Source organism: Ruditapes philippinarum, unplaced genomic scaffold, assembly GCF_026571515.1.
Source record: "Ruditapes philippinarum isolate M1 unplaced genomic scaffold, ASM2657151v2 ctg525_1_1_1_1, whole genome shotgun sequence".
In the NCBI taxonomy this organism is placed as follows: domain Eukaryota; kingdom Metazoa; phylum Mollusca; class Bivalvia; order Venerida; family Veneridae; genus Ruditapes; species Ruditapes philippinarum.
In genome coordinates this window covers 205804-226127 of record NW_026861030.1, presented here as the reverse complement: position 1 = coordinate 226127, position 20324 = coordinate 205804, and the positions used below count along the sequence as shown (strand labels likewise).

At 31.5% G+C, this 20324-nt stretch overlaps 1 protein-coding gene across 1 annotated transcript in view; it reads right to left on the bottom strand.

Moving 5' to 3' along the window:
• The window catches only part of LOC132714303 (protein PALS1-like), a 60020-nt gene extending 45850 nt beyond the window's left edge, over positions 1-14170 (bottom strand). The window contains exons 1-2 of the mRNA XM_060697142.1: positions 14143-14170; positions 13283-13846 (exon numbers count right to left, since the gene is read on the bottom strand). Coding sequence (XP_060553125.1) covers positions 13283-13846; positions 14143-14155 — 577 coding nt within the window. The 5' untranslated portion in view covers positions 14156-14170. The remainder of the gene's footprint in view (positions 1-13282; positions 13847-14142) is intronic.
• Between the last annotated feature and the right edge of the window lie 6154 nt (positions 14171-20324).

Genomic DNA, 20324 nt, shown 5'->3' with positions numbered 1-20324 from the left:
GGTTTGTTTTAATTAGAGAAGTCGCAACTTTCTGTTTCATCAAGAATTCCCTTCAGCAATAATGCTGTCAGAAAATGTTAAGATTTACACTTTCGATTTTACTGAACTGCTGATGTTTATTAACATTGATTAGTATATATATATATGTTATTGTCCATTCATAATTTCAAAATATTGTATTACTGTGGAAATATTTTTGTTAACATAAAAAAGCACAATTACCATAACCTTATTTATATGTTCCTTTATCTGGAACTGTTGAGTTTTCCTCAGTTTGTAATCTCATAATTAGTCACTTGTATGGCATCCAATGTTATCCAGCTTGGCAAATTACAATACAGAACGAATTAGGTCCAGTGAAACATACCAGTCATTCAAAAGTCAGACAACACAAAATATTATAGAGGAATAGATACAGGGCAGAATTTGATGAAAGGTAAATTAACTAAATGATTTTTTTTTTTTAAATAATGTAAGAAAGTTTTGTTTTTTTCCAAGACGAGACCTAAGTATATTTTGAAAATCAGTGCATTTATTTATGTGAATCCTAGACAATCTCTCTTACTTAAAGCTTATGTCACTTCTGCGATCATCAGTCTGTATTGATACAATTATAAGATATTTTAGAGTTTACTTGGCAGTAAGAAATCGTGTTTCAATGTATAAATGTCTTGAGAAATCTTCATTAATGAAAATAAATGATCTCAAGAAAAGAGGGAAAACTAATTTCACAGCACACTTAAGTCACATGTCCACAACAATAGGAAAGATTTTGGTCAAATGAATAATTATATGAAATGATCAAAGGCTTATTTTCCCTTCTTGTCCATTGTTTGCCTAGTATGAATTTTTGAGCTTTACTAAGAGTAGAGCTATCCTACCCACCCGTGTGTCAGCATCACATAGGTCAAAGTTTGGCATGCAACTTCCTGTACAACTTCATCAATCACTCAAGATATTTAATTATAGTTCCTTTATGAACTTAAAAAATTCTTTACATTACTACTTAAGGTATTCACAATTTAAAATCACTATTCAAGACTTTTAACTCTGCCATGTATTTTGAATAAAATCTTCCTCTTTGTTAACTCCCACATTATCCAGGTTCTTATTTTTCTATCCTGCACTGAGAATTCTCAAGTGTGTTGTCCTACTGACAGCTCTTGTTTTTGATCAAATGAAGATCTTTCTTACATTTACAGAATCAAATTGCTGATTAATCTTTTTACACAAAAAGTTTTCCATGGACAGCACAACTTTTATTGGTAACTAAATAAAGTTCATGTAAATTATCTTGGAAATTCATGCCTTCAAAACACATTCTGTATGATATATCATCCTTCTACACATCTTTAAAGGGTAGGTTTTAGACAGTGGGAAAATACATTTTACACAATACAAGTACATAAGAAATTTTTCAAGCATTGTGACAGGAGTATACAAAGAAATAACTTCAAATAAGTCAAATAATTATATAATTATTAATTAAAGAAGCAATAAAAAATGTGACAATGTTATTTTTGTTGTTGTTTTTCTTTTTAACCTTAAAAAAGTAAAATACAAGAAAATGATTTTTTTGTCTAAAAGACCCTCAGTCATTGATGTGTGCATGACTTTCATATGCAATAGCTGCAAATCAAAGTAATAATCTTCCAGGCCATAGATATAGTTACACAATCCAAGACTAGAAACAGTTCCTCTACAGAGTTGCTGTAACTGTGAAAAACCATAAGACAAACATTTAATCTGTCATATTTGATATTTTCAGAAATTTGTATGATTTCATTAAGTCATAATTATTACTATGTAGAAATTGTTTATGATAAAGATGGTAGAAAGAGACAAAAGTCTCAACAGAATGTCCAGCAGGCTAACATATTCTAATTTCCAAGCTAATAAAACCAATTTTCTATTTTGAATGGTCTGCATATATCATGTTGACAATTTGACAATCAAAGGAAATCATTATAGTGAAAGCCACTGTGACATTTGCATGTAATGAAAATGGAATTGACATTACTTGATTTTCATGGGAAATCTTAATATTCAGAATAAAAGAGTTAACATCAGAAATCTTGGCCCCAGGCAACACTGGTGCTACAAAAACTAATGTCAGCTAGGAAATCTCAGCAAATAAACACACTGAAAACTTGATTCATCCTTGCAAAGAATTCTGTTTTTAGGACTTTTTACATATATGTTTTCCATTATAAATTAAACTTTCGTCAGTTCTTAGAACAGAAACAAAGACTTTAAAAAAAAGATAACCATTGGTAACAAAGGTAAACTGCAAGTGATAACTAGTAATTAAAATACCTTTAACAGAGCTGTGGCTAATGAGTATTTCATTATTCTGGTGACTTTGCATGTTCATTGTTTTAATATAGATTATGCTGGTATGACTTACAATTGTGAATATTTTTGCTTGTAAATTCTTTGATATTAAATGCAGGGACCTGAATTTTAGGCACAACTCACTGTCTCTTAGTTACCATGTGCCATTTTAAGTAATATTAAAATCTCTCAATGCAAGTGAAATAATTACACTGGGTATGCTGTTTCGTTTGATCTTTGTGACCTTGATGCTTGACCAAGAGACCTGGTTAATGCACTTGACACAATGTTTCATGATTTTAATAATTTGTATCAAGTGATTCTTATATCCTTCCATGCATGTAGAACATATGCTTATCAACTGGACACTACAAAGATGGCACCTGCCTGATAAAAACAGACAGAAGTTCCAGTAGAAAGACTTGTCAGCATGTTCGAGCTTGTCTGACTTGCATGAGGAATGGCGTGAAGGACGTTTAACTTTTTTCATTATCCCTCATGTACAGACTCAACCAAGCCTGGTCTGTAATTTTCATGTAATTTTGAAATGATAAATGCTTCCGAGGGATCACATTTTTTCCAGATTTTTAAAATTTATTATACAGACTAGTCACTATCCAAAAGCATCTTGAAAAACTGATTTACATGATTGTACATGTATATTACAGTGAACAACAAATTGGTTTGTTTGTTTAAATTTCAACATGCTTCTAGAGATAAAATTGATGAAAATCTTAATAAAGTTTAATCACATTCTTTGGAGTGTCAGCTAGTCATCATTTTTTAATGTCATAGTTGTTATCATGACCACAATTTACTGTACTACTGTTCTAAGTACACAATGCGGGTTTTTATGCCCCCATTTTGAAAAAAAGGGGGTATATTGCTTTGCACTTGTCGGTCCGTCGGTCCGTCGGTCCGTAGACCAAATGGTTTCCGAGTGATAACTAAAGAACCCTTAGGCCTAGGAACTTCAAACTTGGTATGGTGATTGGTCATGACCAGTAGATGACCCCTATTGATTTTGGGGTCAAGGGGTCAAAGGTCAAGGTCACATTGACCTTGAAAGCAAAAACGGTTTCCGATCAATAACTAAAGAACCTTAAGGCCTAGGAACTTCAAACTTGGTATGGTGATTGGTCATGACCAGTAGATGACCCCTATTGATTTTGGGGTCAAAGGTCAAGGTCAGATTGACCTTGAAAGCAAAAACGGTTTCCGATCAATAACTAAAGAACCTTAAGGCCTAGGAACTTCAAACTTGGTATGGTGATTGGTCATGACCAGTAGATGACCCCTATTGATTTTGGGGTCAAGGGGTCAAAGGTCAAGGTCACATTGACCTTGAAAGCAAAAAACGGTTTCCGATCAATAACTAAAGAACCTTAAGGCCTAGGAACTTCAAACTTGGTATGGTGATTGGTCATGACCAGTAGATGACCCCTATTGATTTTGGGGTCAAGGGGTCAAAGGTCAAGGTCACATTGACCTTGAAAGCAAAAAACGGTTTCCGATCAATAACTAAAGAACCTTAAGGCCTAGGAACTTCAAACTTGGTATGGTGATTGGTCATGACCAGTAGATGACCCCTATTGATTTTGGGGTCAAGGGGTCAAAGGTCAAGGTCACATTGACCTTGAAAGCAAAAACGGTTTCCGATCAATAACTAAAGAACCTTAAGGCCTAGGAACTTCAAACTTGGTATGGTGATTGGTCATGACCAGTAGATGACCCCTATTGATTTTGGGGTCAAGGGGTCAAAGGTCAAGGTCACATTGACCTTGAAAGCAAAAACGGTTTCCGATCAATAACTAAAGAACCTTAAGGCCTAGGAACTTCAAACTTGGTATGGTGATTGGTCATGACCAGTAGATGACCCCTATTGATTTTGGGGTCAAGGGGTCAAAGATCAAGGTCACATTGGCCTTGAAAGCAAAAACGGTTTCCGATAAATAACTAAAGAACCTTAAGGCCTAGGAACTTCAAACTTGGTATGGTGATTGGTCATGATCAGTAGATGACCCCTATTGATTTTGGGGTCAAGGGTCAAGGTCACATTGACCTTGAAAGCAAAAACAGTTTCCGATCAATAACTAAAGAACCTTAAGGCCTAGGAACTTCAAACTTGGTATGGTGATTGGTCATGATCAGTAGATGACCCCTATTGATTTTGGGGTCAAGGGGTCAAAGGTCAAGGTCACATTGGCCTTGTAGGTAAAAACGGTTTCCGATCAATACCTAAAGAACCTTAAGGCTTAGGAACATCAAACTTGGTATGGTGATTGGTCATGATCAGTAGATGACCCCTATTAATTTTGGGGTCAAGGGGTCAAAGGTCAAGGTCACATTGACCTTGTAGGTAAAAACGGTTTCCGATCAATAACTAAAGAACCTTAAGGCCTAGGAACTTCAAACTTGGTATGGTGATTGGTCATGATCAGTAGATGACCCGTATAGATTTTGGGGTCAAGGGGTCAAAGGTCAAGGTCACATTGACCTTTTAATTAAAAACGGTTTCTGATCAATAACAAAAGAACCCTTAGGCCTAGGAACTTCAAACTTGGTATGGTGATTGGTTATGACCAATCAGATGACCCCTATTGATTTTGGCGTTAAGGGGTCAAAGGTCAAGGTCACATTGACCTTGTAGGTAAAAAACAGTTTCCGATCAATTAACTAAAAACGCTTAGGCCTAGGAACTTCAAACTTTGTGTGATGATTGGTCATGACCAGCAGATGACCCCTATTGAGTTTTAGGTGAAGGGGTCAAAGGTCAAGGTCACATTGACCTTTTAAGTAAAAACGGTTTCTGATCAATAATTCAAGAACGCTTAGGCCTAGGAACTTCAAACTTGGTATGGTGATTTGTCATGACCAGCAGATTACTCCTATTGATTTTGGGATCAAGGGGTCAAAGGTCAAGGTCACAATGACCTTGTAAGTAAAAACGGTTTCTGATCAATAACTAAAGAACGCTTCGGTCTAGAAACTTCAAACTTGGCATGGTGATTGGTCATGACCAGCAGATGACCCCTATTGATTTTGGGGTCAAAGGTCAAGGTCACATTGACCTTGTATGTTAAAACGGTTTCCGATCAATAATAAGAGAACCCTTAGGCCTAAGAACTTCAAACTTGGCATGGTGATTGGTCATGACCAGCAGATGACCCCTATTGATTTTGGGGTCAAAGGTCAAGGTCACATTGACCTTGTAGGTAAAAACGGTTTCTGATCAATTTACTAAAAACGCCTAGGCCTAGGAACTTCAAACTTTGTTTGATGATTGGTCGTGACCAGCAGATGACCCCTATTGAGTTTTGGGTCAAGGGGTCAAAGGTCAAGGTCATGACCAGTAGATACTTTATAACCCTTATTAATTGTTTGATCACTGGGTCAGAAGTCATGCATAATAACCTTATCACATGACTAATTGGCTGCTGATAGGGGGCATACATGTTTTACAAACATATCTTGTTTTTTTTTAAACTGCCATACAACATTTATTTTGCATTAGATTTTAAAATACAGTACTAGTTTAGACACATGCAGCTGTTTTTCATCAATAAAAGATTTTGTTAAACACTCTGGGCCATGTGATTTCTATAGGAAGTCAAAGATTTGACACTGACATCACTTTATTTGTTCATATGGCTAGAATTTTAGAAAGAACAATTTCTATATTTTTAAAGAATTAAACAGAATTAAAGTTTTAAGCATGCTGCCTTAAATCAACAAGGGACAGTTTGAAATTAAAAACAAGTCAAGTCCATTTATACTCAAAGCAGTCAAGGAAAAGAGTAAACAGAGCTTTTAACAATATACATGTATCTCCATTGGAAGGTTGTTTTTTTAACCATAATACCCAAGAAAACTTACTTGATATATGGCCAGGATTTGACTAACATTATATGGATATGGTAAGCTGCCACTAAGTATACAGGATGACAGAAAAGTCATATATATATACCAAATATCAACTTGAGCTGAAAGATAACAGTAAGGTTAAATGAACATATTAGGGAAGGTCACTCCTTCAGACAATTAAATTAGTATGAGAGAAGCACATTGCAGTGGTGATTGTACAGGACAAGTTATCCACTGGCAATATTGCTCAGGAAAGTCTGTTTAAACATGACAAAGCTGTAAATTTGATTGATAATGACGAGAACTTGTGAGAATTTGTGATCGGAAGTAATCATGTAGGGAAATTCCCGGTAATGAGAGTGGATAATTGAATATTTGTCTTACAGATACAGTCAATCAATATTAGTTCAACTGGTAAACACTTATGAAGGGACTGTAATCTTACTAATGATTTTTGGGGATTTTTTTCTTACTTTTGCTGGATATGTTCCATATATAGCAAAGACTGGATAAATATGTTCTTGGGAAACAGTCAAGAGCGGCTTAACGCTGATGGCAAAATCATATAAATAAGCTAAATATCTCTTAACCAATTACTTAAACTTTAAGTAGTGATCCACTTTTAAGGTTTTCTTTTCTTATCGTTTCAAAATGTTTTATGACATTCACTATTTGATGTTATCATGACATTCATAATTTGATGTAATCATGACATTCATTTTTATGTTATCATGACATTTATTATTTTATGTTATTATGACATTTATTATTTGATGTTATCATGACATTCAATTTGATGTTATCATGACATTTATTATTTGATGTTATCATGACATTCATTATTTAATGTTATAATGATATTCATAATTTGATGTTATCATGACATTCATTTTTATGTTCTCATGACATTTATTATTTTATGTTCTCATGCCATTTATTATTTGATGTTATCATGACAATCATTATTTGATGTTATCATGACATTTATTATTAAATGTTATCATGACATTTATAATTTGATGTTATCATGACATTTATTATTTTATGTTATCATGACATTTATTATTTAAGGATATCATGATATTCATTATTTTATGTTATCATGACATTCATAATTTGATGTTATCATGGCATTCATTATTCTATGATATCATGACATTCATTATTTTATGTTATTATGACATTCATTATTTCATGTTATCATGACATTCACTATTCAAGGATATCATGCCATTTTTTATTCATGGATAACATTACATTCATTATTTTATATTATCATGACATTCACTATTCAAGGATATCATGGCATTATAATTTAATCACTATAGCATTTAGAATATTAAAAATATTTGTCAGCCCACTGTATAGTGTCTGATCAGAGTGCATGGACATACATGCTCGCCTAGCATGTATAATTGTGGCAAGAAGACTTAACACGACAAAACTGTTCAAGTTAGATTCTCTCTTTGAAAATATCTTTCATACAATCTCTGTAGCTGCCTCCCTGCTTCGCCCTTTGTGTCCTTCCTTGCTATTTGTCTGGTTTCTGTTCAGTGCCCCCTAGGGACCTTTCAGGAGTGTCCCACTGGGGACCTTTCAGTCATCCTGTATAACTAGACACTGTTTGGTGCCAAGTTTGGTGACTAAACCCTCTGCCTTGATCTTCTTTGTAATTATATCTTATATGTTTCTTAAAATAGTCTCCCAAATTAGGACCATGTGCAGAACAGAAAATAGAACATTCTTAAACAAGAATAAATAATCCAAGGAGACATCTATCTGTCATGTAATGGTTCCACATTCAGCAGCCATTTGTTATTTCTATAACTACTGAACAATTTATATAAGAGACATTGAAATGCTTAAATTTAGTTTAACAGAACATATAACAGACATATTTACAGCAAATATTTCAATGAAACTGTCATTTACTTATTCATAGTTGCTTCTATCAAAGAATATTTGCAGGTTTCATGAATATTTCTGAATGTGAATAAAATACAAATCAAGGATGTTAAAGATCTTCTTGATTTTTGGAAGCATTGCAACAAGACAGATAATAGTAATGAAAACTATTCAATTTTTGCATAAATAAATAAATAATGTTTTGATTGGAATAAGCTCTCTTGGGTAGGAAGCTCTCTTGGGTAGGACTAGCTCTCTTGGGTAGGATTTTGGGACAAAATTTGCACAATACAATGTCCATGTACATGTATATGGCAAGTTATTTAGAACTGCTGTTACTTGTAATGAATCTTTGCATAGCTGATACATTATTTCAGTATTTGGTAATTGGGACATTTTTAGGAATATAATTATGATTCCATTAATAACCAAATTGTTGTAGCTCATAATCTATGCAGAAAATGAGAAATGAATGAAAACAGTAACATGTAAAGTTTCTTTCAAATTAGTGTTTAATACAGTGAAATATTATATGTTTTAATACATGGTTGAATATTGAAACCTCTCATATATATTTTTATGAAAGAATTGTGTAATTTTGTCACATTTTGGATATTTATGTGTGATAACTGTCTGTTGTATTTTGATGCCTCTGTGTTAGATTCTGACTCATAGTACTCTACTTGTCCATAATTTTTGCTAGTATAAAATAGAAACTATTCTTATCAAATTCAAACCACATGTAAAACTAAACTTCACTTATCCAACAAGTAGACATATAAAATAAAGTTTACCAGTAAAAAGTTAAAGTAAATCAGCACTGAAACTGTACATAATTCTAACAAAGAAGAAATTAATCTAAATTTTATGTCTGGATCAGTCTCAAACTTAATTCTCTTGAACAGATAAGTGATCAGAACAATTTCACTCACAGACATTACATTAAATTAAGTTTTTTAAATGACTGGATTAAAAGTTTCAGTCCAATGAATCCCAAGAAGCCAATGTTACAGCCTATTTTCAGGACTGTAATCATATTATACAGAAATTCTGGCTAGAATATCTCCTTGTAAGCATGGAAACATGACAGTTTGCAAGTAAAACTCAATCTGTGACAAAAAACGCCAAGCTTTGATTATCTAATCAACAAGAAACCTAATTTGATTGATTCTTTCAGGTTTGTTAAGTAACATTTGACAAATAATTAAAAGCAAACTTGGTTGCTCAGACACCCTCCTCTCACACTTGAGACTATAAGGAGAATTTCTATGATCGAGAGGATTTTATGTGAAGTAAATTACAATCACAAGACTTCAATGATTTATCTGTACATACTGAAATCATGGTCTTTAAAGATTGTCAAGTAAGAACAGAGCCCATATTTATCAGCATTTAATGTCTAAAATTAAACTGGCTTTAAGATACTAATTCTCAATATGGCCATAGTTTGTATGACTTTAAATGATCTTGATAAAATTCTGAGGCATTATTTTATAGCTATATGATGGACATTTTTGCAACCTTTAATTAACCAGAAAGCATGAGGGAACAAAACCTTTATCATTTAAAATCTATTTCTAGAGTTCTGAATTTAAATTCTCTATGAACAGGTATCCGGACAATCCCTTTCTCAGACAATTTCTCTTCCATTTTGACACCTTCCATTATTTTTATAGTTTGGACAGTTCCCCTCTCTATTTTTTTTTTCAATGTCCGCAATTTTATATCCCTCCCACATAATTTACACAAGTGACAATTCCCTACACATATAATTATAAGAAAAAATATGAAATAATTTTCAGTATATTCTTTAAAACGCCAAATATGATGGGGTCTCTTTTTTTTTCAAAACATTTATTACTTTGTTCGTATTTTTTGATAATAATATGTTTTGATTTACATAAGAGATAAATTACATGGAACTAAACTGTGTGGATATTAATTGATGTAATCTAGCATGTACAAGTGAAAATGAGGACAATTATTGTATTCAATTCTGACAAATAACATTGACCTCAAATGTTAACCTTCAAACTTCAAAATATTTAGGTAAATTTGATAGAATAATGTATATAATATCAAGATAATTTTGATAATGAACACATTTTTTTCTAAATTTGTATAAAATGAAACATTGACCTTTGATATACACATTGTCTATCATTTATGTAAACAAAATATTTTGGTTTTCTTGTTTAAAAAAAATTTAGTTGAATGAATACTGAAAAATGTCTTCAAACAAAAAATGGATGACAGAATGCACACATGGATCATATATAACTTTAAAATGAATAAGATGTTCACTGCTGAAGAAGAAGTGTATATATATAAGATATATATATTATAAACTTTCTGCCTGTTCAGAATAAATTATACACATATCTGAAAGTAAGCATAATTGGGAATAATTTCAAGTTTAAATTGAATTTGGAATATCTGTTTGTGCATTTTGTAACTCCCCAATGGCAGTTGTATATCTGTATAAAAGATATCAAACTTGTTTATAAATCATAGCACACATAAAATAGGTCCCAAAACTAATCAAGACCATTCGTAAGATGCACTTGTAATGTTCAGGGGTTCAATAAAGAACAATTATCTGTCCTATTACATCCAATATGATGACCAGACATATAACCTTCTCATTATCAGCAATATCAAAATCCTGCTACAGTCTGCCATTAGACAAATGTGTCAGATATAATATAAAATGGTTCCATTAATGCTCTTGTAGCCATCTAGATTTTATCTTTAAAAGGAGAGAAAAAATGCTCCCAGACAAAGAAACTAAAATATAAGAATAATAATAGTGAAATGATAATCTGTGGTATATGGTTTGAGTCTCTGCCAGACTGTATATAAGTCTCGGGCAGATTGTTTATAAGTATTGGGCAGGCTGTATATTATCATTGGACAGGCTGTTTTTTTTATTATTGAGCAGACTGTATATTAGTATTGAGCAGACTGTATATTAGTATTGGGCAGACTGTATATTAATATTGAGCAGACTGTATATTAGTATTGGGCAGACTGTATATTAGTTTTGAGCAGACTGTATATTAGTATTGGGCAGACTGTATATTAGTATTAGGCAGGCTGTATATTAGTATTGGGCAGGCAGTATATTAGTATTGGGGCAGACTGTATATTAGTATTGGGCAGACTGTATATTAGTATTGGGCAGACTGTATATTAGTATTGGGCAGACTGTATATTAGTATTGAGCAGACTGTATATTAGTATTGGGCAGACTGTATATTAGTATTTGAGCAGACTGTATATTAGTATTGGGCAGACTGTATATTAATATTGAGCAGACTGTATATTAGTATTGGGCAGACTGTATATTAGTATTGAGCAGACTGTATATTAGTATTGGGCAGACTGTATATTAATATTGAGCAGACTGTATATTAGTATTGGGCAGACTGTATATTAATATTGAGCAGACTGTATATTAGTATTGGGCAGAGTGTATATTAATATTGAGCAGACTGTATATTAGTATTGGGCAGACTGTATATTAGTATTGGGCAGACTGTATATTAGTATTGGGCAGACTGTATATTAGTATTGGGCAGACTGTATATTAGTATTGAGCAGACTGTATATTAGTATTGGGCAGACTGTATATTAGTATTGGGCAGACTGTATATTAGTATTGAGCAGACTGTATATTAGTATAGGGAAGACTGTATATTAGTATTGGGCTGGCTGTATATTAGTATTGAGTAGACTGTATATTAGTATTTGGCAGACTGTATACAAGTATTAGACAGGCTGTATATTAGTATTGGGCAGGCTGTATATAAGTATTGGGCAGACTGTATATTAGTATTAGACAGGCTGTATATTAGTATTGGGCAGGCTGTATATAAGTATTGGGTAGACTGTATATTAGTATTAGGCAGGCTGTATATTAGTATTGGGCAGGCAGTATATTAGTATTGGACAGGCTGTATATTAGTATTGGGTAGGCTGTATAATAGTATTGGGCAGGCTGTATATTAGTATTGGGCAGGCTGTATATTAGTATTGGGCAGACTGTATATTAGTATTGGGCAGACTGTATATTAGTATTGGCCAGACTGTATATTAGTATTGGCCAGACTGTTTATTGTTGTCAGCCAGGCTGAATATAAGTAGTCTGAGCAAGCTGTTTTTATTATGCCTTGACCCGGCTGTTCAATAGTCTTTGCCAGACTTTAATATGTTTAGACTAGGCTATACATTAATATTGGCCAGGTCATTTATTTATCTTGGTCAGGATGTATATAGGTCTGGGCCAGGATGTAAATGAGTATATACTCATACATGTATGTATTGGACCAGCTGTTAATTAGACTTGACCAGGCATTATATTGGTATTGGGCAGGCTGTATATTAGTTTTAGGCAGGCTAACTACCGGTATTGGTCTTTGCCAGAAGGTAAATATGCAGTAGAGCTGTCATCGATATCGACAATATCGATGTATCGTTGATATTTTTTTGTCGATCAATAATCGATACACATTTTAAAAAATCGATACTTTTGACTTATAAATTAAATGTCTAGAAATTATAAAAATTCACCCAAAATATATGCAGAAACAATTATTTATATCAAATGTGATGCTTTTGTTATATAGTTGAATTATTTCATAGCAATGGTGACAAAAAATATTGTCTAGAAAAAATCATGCAGTGGACAAGACACTGTACAGAACATGTTTTTGACTGAAATCATTGAAACAGGTATGAAAGTGAATGACAGACAAGTGAGTATAGGATATTATCGATATATCGGTGTATCGTTGATTTTAGTTACTTGATATCGATATATCGTTGATATGCTTTGCACTGAATCAATGACAGCTCTAATATGCAGCCAGTATAATGATCAAACAATGGACCATCAAAATGTCACTTTTAAGCAGTACTAACAGAGTTGTTCAGCAGCAAGTAAAGTATGTAGTATTTGTTCAGCTAGGATATGTCCGTGGGAGACGGCATCTGAATTAAACATTTCAGACTATAGTGTTTAATATACATGAGCATTGCATTCAATTCTGTTATAAAGGTGATACATGCATAATGCTGTCTGCTTTTAGTTACAAAAACAAGATGAAAAAAACATTTTTTTGGGGAACTACCATAAACCATTGAATTTATTATAAATTTTAAATTGGTATCTACAAACCTTTGGAAATGTTGTCAATTTTTGGTGGGAAACCCTCATCTATTCCTCCACTAACAGAAAATCCAAATCTTTGATCCATCGCTAACATTTCTATGTGATAATATAGAAACTGGTGCTCATCATCCTCGTGTTCCAATACACAACTATTCTTGTTGTTTTTCAAGGCATTTTCTATTTCCTTAAACAAACTACTTTCTGTATCCTGAATATTTAACTCATGACTTTCTGTTTTATTCACTTTCTGGTCCTTTGGCTTCTTTGAATTTTTCTCCATTGTTTCTAAGCTTCCAAACCTAGAGGATGTACAATTGTAACCATTCGTAAATTTTTGAAAATCCTCCAAGCTTCCAACAGGAGCTAGATTAGCATAGTCCCCAGATGCATTACTGTTGCCTGGTAACTGTTTCCCATGGAGACTCTGACTTCTTAAAATATGGTTGCCAGGTAATGCCAGACTGTCACTATTGCCAGCAGTCTGGTCATCTTGAAATTCTGAAGCTGAACTTAGGTCCAGTAATGTGGAATACGGTGACAGACTTGACACCATTCTAACATTTAGGTAGCCTGGAAAAGAAATATCAAATTTAAAATAGCAATATCATTTGATAGCAAGATGGAAGGAACAGAAAGATGTACATTTTTTGTATTTATGAGCTATGAATCAAACTCTTATGAATAACATAGACATGTTATATTATTTCATATGAGACATGACATGTTATATAATTTCATATAAATAATAAATACATTTAACCTCATTGCTGTGATACAACAGTTAATATACCAAACAAACCTGCTTCATGCAATGTTATAAAGTAGCCCTAAGAATGAAAATAAGTATATGGAAAAGTATACTCAACTTTTTTTATCCATTGTACTGTTTCAGATATGGTTTATGATATTTCTAGAAAAATCATGTTTTGAAAACTAATTCAGCTCTATCACTTTTAATTGGCAAGGAGAATATAGTAGAATATAATACATTTATTACACATTTAATACAATACAGGTTTATCCCATCAGTTCAGTTATTTTGTTACATTCACATAACTTAAATGTTGAGCAAATAAGTCTATATCATTTAAAACTCCTGGGATCCCCAGTAACTTAATTATTTGTAAGAAGAAATCATTTGTATTTATCTATAAAATATTATCTAAGTGAGAGGTACATGCTGACTGAGGAAATCTTCACTGATAATTGAAGTAGTAGAATTAAGTTCATATTTTTCATTACATGAAAAAGTATTTAATCTTTAATATGTATCTGTGGATGGAGTGCTAAAATTACTTCATTAAATAAAAAAGTTTGTTATTCTTTAAATTTAGTCCATTAATGTATGATATAGATTTTACCCCTTAATGTGGATTTCCCTTAATAGACTGGTTGCATATAAGTTTACAGACAGACAAACACGCAAACAAGCACAGTGTGACATTCTTTATAAGATTATTGATGAAAGATAGTTAAATTTTATAGCTTCAGATACATATATTAAGTAAAACCCCTAGGACTAAATCATGGATGTGGTCCCTGGCATTAAAGTTTACAAGTTGAAGGTCACAGGTTCAATGCCCTATCCCTCCTTACTTAGTATTCTATCTTGAATATATCTCATGTGGACTCACTTAAAAGCTTCAGGATATGTTAACTAACACCAGCACAAGTTGTTATAATAACAGAGTCAGCTACTCAGTTGTAGTATTCTAATAAAAAAATATCACCAAACTTTCTATTAACATTGTTTTAACAATTCCATAATAAAATATTAGCAAGATATTCTACCTGTAAGTTATTATACATGTATGTTAAACAGACTCCACTTAGGTGTTTTGTTATGATGAAACTGGAATTATTCTTTCAAGATTGCTATACCATAAAGGCATTTGATGTTTGTCTATACCAATTATTTGTGTACAATTTTCAGACCATTGACACTCCCACCATTTTTCCAGAATGATATAAATGTATATCACTTTTATTATGCAAATTGACAAAAAAATAAAAGCTTGTTGATCCTTTTAACTCAATCTTAACACAAAAAAACATATTGATTTTCAATTTAATTCTAGGTATATTTTTTGTTGTTATTTTTCCATACTTTTAAGTGCTTTAGTTAATCTTTAAATGTAAGATTTTAAGATTTTATATTTTTAGACATTTGGACCTATTCCTATAGGATTATAGTTGTGCTGCAAAAATGTTTGAAATTTTTTTTGTTTCTCATTTACTAATTTGATGAAATAATATGAAAAGAGTTATCTAGTACAAGTGTAACCTGTAAATGTTCGCTTGTACAAAGGGAAACAACCTAACATTTCCTAATCCATTGTCAGTTTTCCTCTACTCACAGTTAAATACCCTTTCATCTATTGAAATTAACATGCTAACTTTCTTTTCATATCATATACCAGCCAGTAGATGCTGCTCGACAATTAAGTTAAAGCAATAAACCATATGTATATTAATTATGAACATATTAAATATGAATATTTTATATACCATCATTATTTTTTCTTTACCTGAATATGTGAAACAGGGGAACAATGCAAACAGTTTTTATGTGACCTCAATTTGTACATCTTTTTTCCCTTTTTTATTATCAAATGTTTTTTTATTGCAGATGAAACAATGTTACAGGTTAATTACTGTAAAATCATAATTTTGTTTGTGGTGTATAACTCATAGTGATTCACCAGGAATGATATATCTACATCTGAATCCAGCAAAGAACCTTGAATTCTTGCATGTGAATATTTCATGGAAGGCTGGCAGTTTTTCTTAGTTTTCATAGCTAGAAAGCAGTAATAGCACTTAGAAATCAACCAAAGCTCAATATACATATTACTTTTTAAAAGGAAATCATATGCTTTGCTGTAAGTATTTTTCTTTGCATTTGCATTTTGTTATTTCACAAAAAGTGAAAGTGAAGAAACATTAAATTCTTCCTTGATTTATATTGTTGGTCTAATCATGATATTTGCAGTAAACTTTATTGTCTTTAGTATTGTGCAAAATTTGGAGAAATCCTGAACCAAAAAGCATAGCAGACAAGCTTTCCAACGCCCATCATGTTCCTACGTATTAAGTATAATTAGACAAACTGCTGGCCTCAATGGTTAAACAGTATAAAACAATAACCTATCATAGGTAAAACATAAAACAAGAATTTCATATAAAACTTTTTTATCACAAATATATAGCATGCAACACAAATAGATCTATATAGCATGCAACACAAATATATAGCAGGCACAACACCAGAAAATGCACTTGTCACTATTAAGTACATGAAAGTCTTGTTACATGGAAAACTCCTGAAAATAACCTTTTATTACCAAAGACAAACACATTTTTTTTAATTGTGGGTACAGTTTTTATAATGTAACTTTACTTCTATTAAACTCATTAAAACCATTTATACAATCCTCAACAAGTTTGTACATTTAGCCCTAAAGGAAGTCTTCAGGTTGTATTATTGAAGTTTTAAACGTCTTACAACATTGTTATTTCATGGACTGTGTAAAGTTATCAACATTCATTGTGAACTATAACAATATTTTTGGCTTTTGTTGTTACATCCATACAGGACATTAATAGCAAACAAATACAGATATAAATCACCTATACATAGTATCACCATATGTAGAAAACTACAACTAATTTCACAAATCTTACATTATTGACTGAAACAGGAAGAAAATGTCAATTAAAACAATTGTATCTTAATAGTAGATTATTTTTAGAAAGAAATTTTGAAGGAATCATAATTGTAAAAGTTTCCATTTCTGTGAAATTAAGAATAATTTAGGTTATTTTGTAATCTAAGCATTGCATTGTTTTTCTTTTGTTTTTAAATCATGAGTTTAAATCAAGTTGATAAAGCTCCAGTTATATGATGACATTCCAGCTTGACAGAATCTTACTATTTTACTTCTGTAACCTGGAGGAATAACTTCCTTACAAGAAAAAACTCCAAGTCCATGATTGTATTTAAACCAACAGAGGTCAAAGGTGAGTATTTCACAGTCAGATACATTTAGAGTGATAAATAACTTTTAATTTTCAAAGTTAATGAATTGTTATAAATTAGTAAAGCATTGTCAAGAGACCCTTCAATGGAGACTGTGTATAGGTTAACCCTGATATAAAAGGAGAATTAAAACCTATTTTCACCCACATAAAATATATAACAGTATGTTATAGTAATTAGAACCATTCACTTATTCAGGAGAAAATGTGTCACCTCCCTTGTAGCTCATTCACTAGGACTGTAAAACTAGTACTAGTATTCTGATATGGTCCCAACAATGTCTGATGGTCCCAGGTTCAAGACCCTATCAAAGTACACATTTTTCTCACCTTATGACATAGTTAACACACAAAATTATGTAGATAGTTCATTGGTGTGATACTTCAGATTAATAGGAAAAAATTAAATGTTTTATATGCAAAATATGTTAATCATTTAAACAAAGAGAGTTATCAAATAAAAACGAACCTTAGCTTTTTTTTAAACAGGCATCTGAAAACCAATGTAAACATAATTTCCATAAAAATATTTGATGAAAACGCACCAACTTTATCCTCAAACTGGCAAATGACAAATATTTGTCATACAAAATGATTGTTAAAATATACATTAGTTTACAACAAGGGGACCGGTATTTCTAACAATCGGGGTACTATCAAATGGTATAATCTATCTACGATACCGTATCAATCTATCTGATCAAATCTCAAAGAAAAAAACAGACACAATAATTTATATTAATGGCAATCCAGTGTAAACATACCTTTAGAGTCAAATTTGGACAATAGGAAAGATCCTTGTTCCCTAGTATATAAACGTTAGTGTGATTTGAAAACTACATTAAGTTGAATGAACCTGTAAAAATTACATTTTAATGGTAAATATAGTGAATTAATTTTATATTAGTCCAAGTCTACAGATTTTAAATCCTTTATTGAACTTTTCTATTTTGAAGCTGCTAAAACGCTGTGTTTTTTAAAAAGATAGTTTAATATATATTAATATAAATATAACACTAAAATAAAAACCAAGTATTTTACAAACTGCCACAATATTCATGCCACAATCTCACACAGTTTTGTATTTTATAGAAAGTTATTTAAAAGGAGGAAAGACAGGAAAATATACTCATATAGAGGTTAATTATTGTCATCAGTAAATATCTGTTTTTATAATGAGGTTAGTATAGTTCCTACCTCAGTATCAATTATTGTTTAGATACAAATATTTAAAATGTACCAAAATATATGCAAATGTAGATATGTAAATTAGATAACTTACACCATGATTAACACATCCATAAAAACAAACTCATTTTCTAAACAAAGATTAGAGTGAGTGATAACTTATTGTTTTCATTAAGAAGACGTGACTATGATAATAGTGATATGTTTGTGCGAGATATGTTCAAGGTGACAGACTGACATATCTACCTGTCAATTATTATTGTGTGTCAGAAAAAATACACCAGCTTACAGACCATCAATGACAAACCTTTCATTTTGATGTGTAACATTTACAGTAAAAACAATACAACTGTTATATGGTAAGTGAAAAAAATGGAGCTAACTAGTTTATATCTTCAAATGTACTCCGTTCAACATCTTGTAATATAGTAATTCTGTATTTTAATATTAACTATTGTACATGTTAACACTAATTTTACTGAGAACAAAAAAATGTTAACATTTTAATTTCATTAAAATTAAACTAAATTGTTTAAAATCATCTTTTAAAGTTTATCAAATAGAAATAATCTTGTCTATAAAGTAAGGCCTTAATCATTTTTAAAAACGGAACATTACCTGAAGTAAGATGACAGAATTAGCATACCAGTGTTGTCCCTATGTCTAACACTACAGTACAAATATCAACGTTATTCAAATACACAAGTTTAAGTCCTCGTAAAACATTACCAGTCTCCCTTTTTACATCTTTAAACCAGTAATTACGGAGCAATTTTATCAAGAAAGTCGTGTATATTCAGCCCATCAAACAATTACATCATTCACTTATCCCCATCTGATATATAAAGTCACCTCTTTTTAACTATAAAAATGTTGCTTTAAACTAAATAAAGCATGTAAATATATACTATAAAACAGGGCTATTGATTGGTATAGGTAGAGCCATGAAAAACTCAATACCCGTTGTTTTGTTTCTCTGAAAATAGATTCCACTGTGAAATATGAATACACCAGCTCTCACTAAATTGACTTAACAATCATATGATAGAAAACTTGAACCACTACAAAAAAATCATTTTCGATACTGTTCAACTATAATTATAGTTATTATCAGAGTATCATTTTTCAAATAATTTGATATAAAAAATTGCCTTTCATTTAGTCAGAAAGGTATAAAATATAAGCGAATTATTGCCTAAAGTCAATTACTGAAACAATTTAAGTAGGGAGATCAATCATATATTTAGATAGAGTATAAATCATACTTAACTTATATATAATAACCAGTATCCATTATCAGTCACCTTTTTTATACAAAAATATTGAAAAAAATGTTTACATAAAAATATGATTTTGTTCATTAATCACAGTAATTCTTATATTGTTACTATCAATAAATAGTTACAACTTTCAGTACAGGGTATATGATACCATTACAGTTATTATTAAAATGTCAACACACTAAAGTTAAATACATTCCAAAAATTCCCATTTTAAAAGCAAAAACCTCAAATACTCCTTACCTACATTCAAGTGTATTTAATTCCTTTAAAGTCAAACCATCTGTATAATTGCTACATGAAATCTTCAATGTAAACAATCATACAGTGGTAGAAGCCTGTCATCTAACTTGTTACGAGTAGTAATGTTTTATACGCTAACATTGACGGTTTCTTTCACCTCAGGGAACAACATAGTAAGTCCATTATATAAGGTGATAGAACAATAAAAAACATTGACTTATAGAAAGCAGATGTATTACTTTAGTCGTGCCATATATATCAACTGAATGACTTACTATCTTAACTTTGTTCAGTAAATT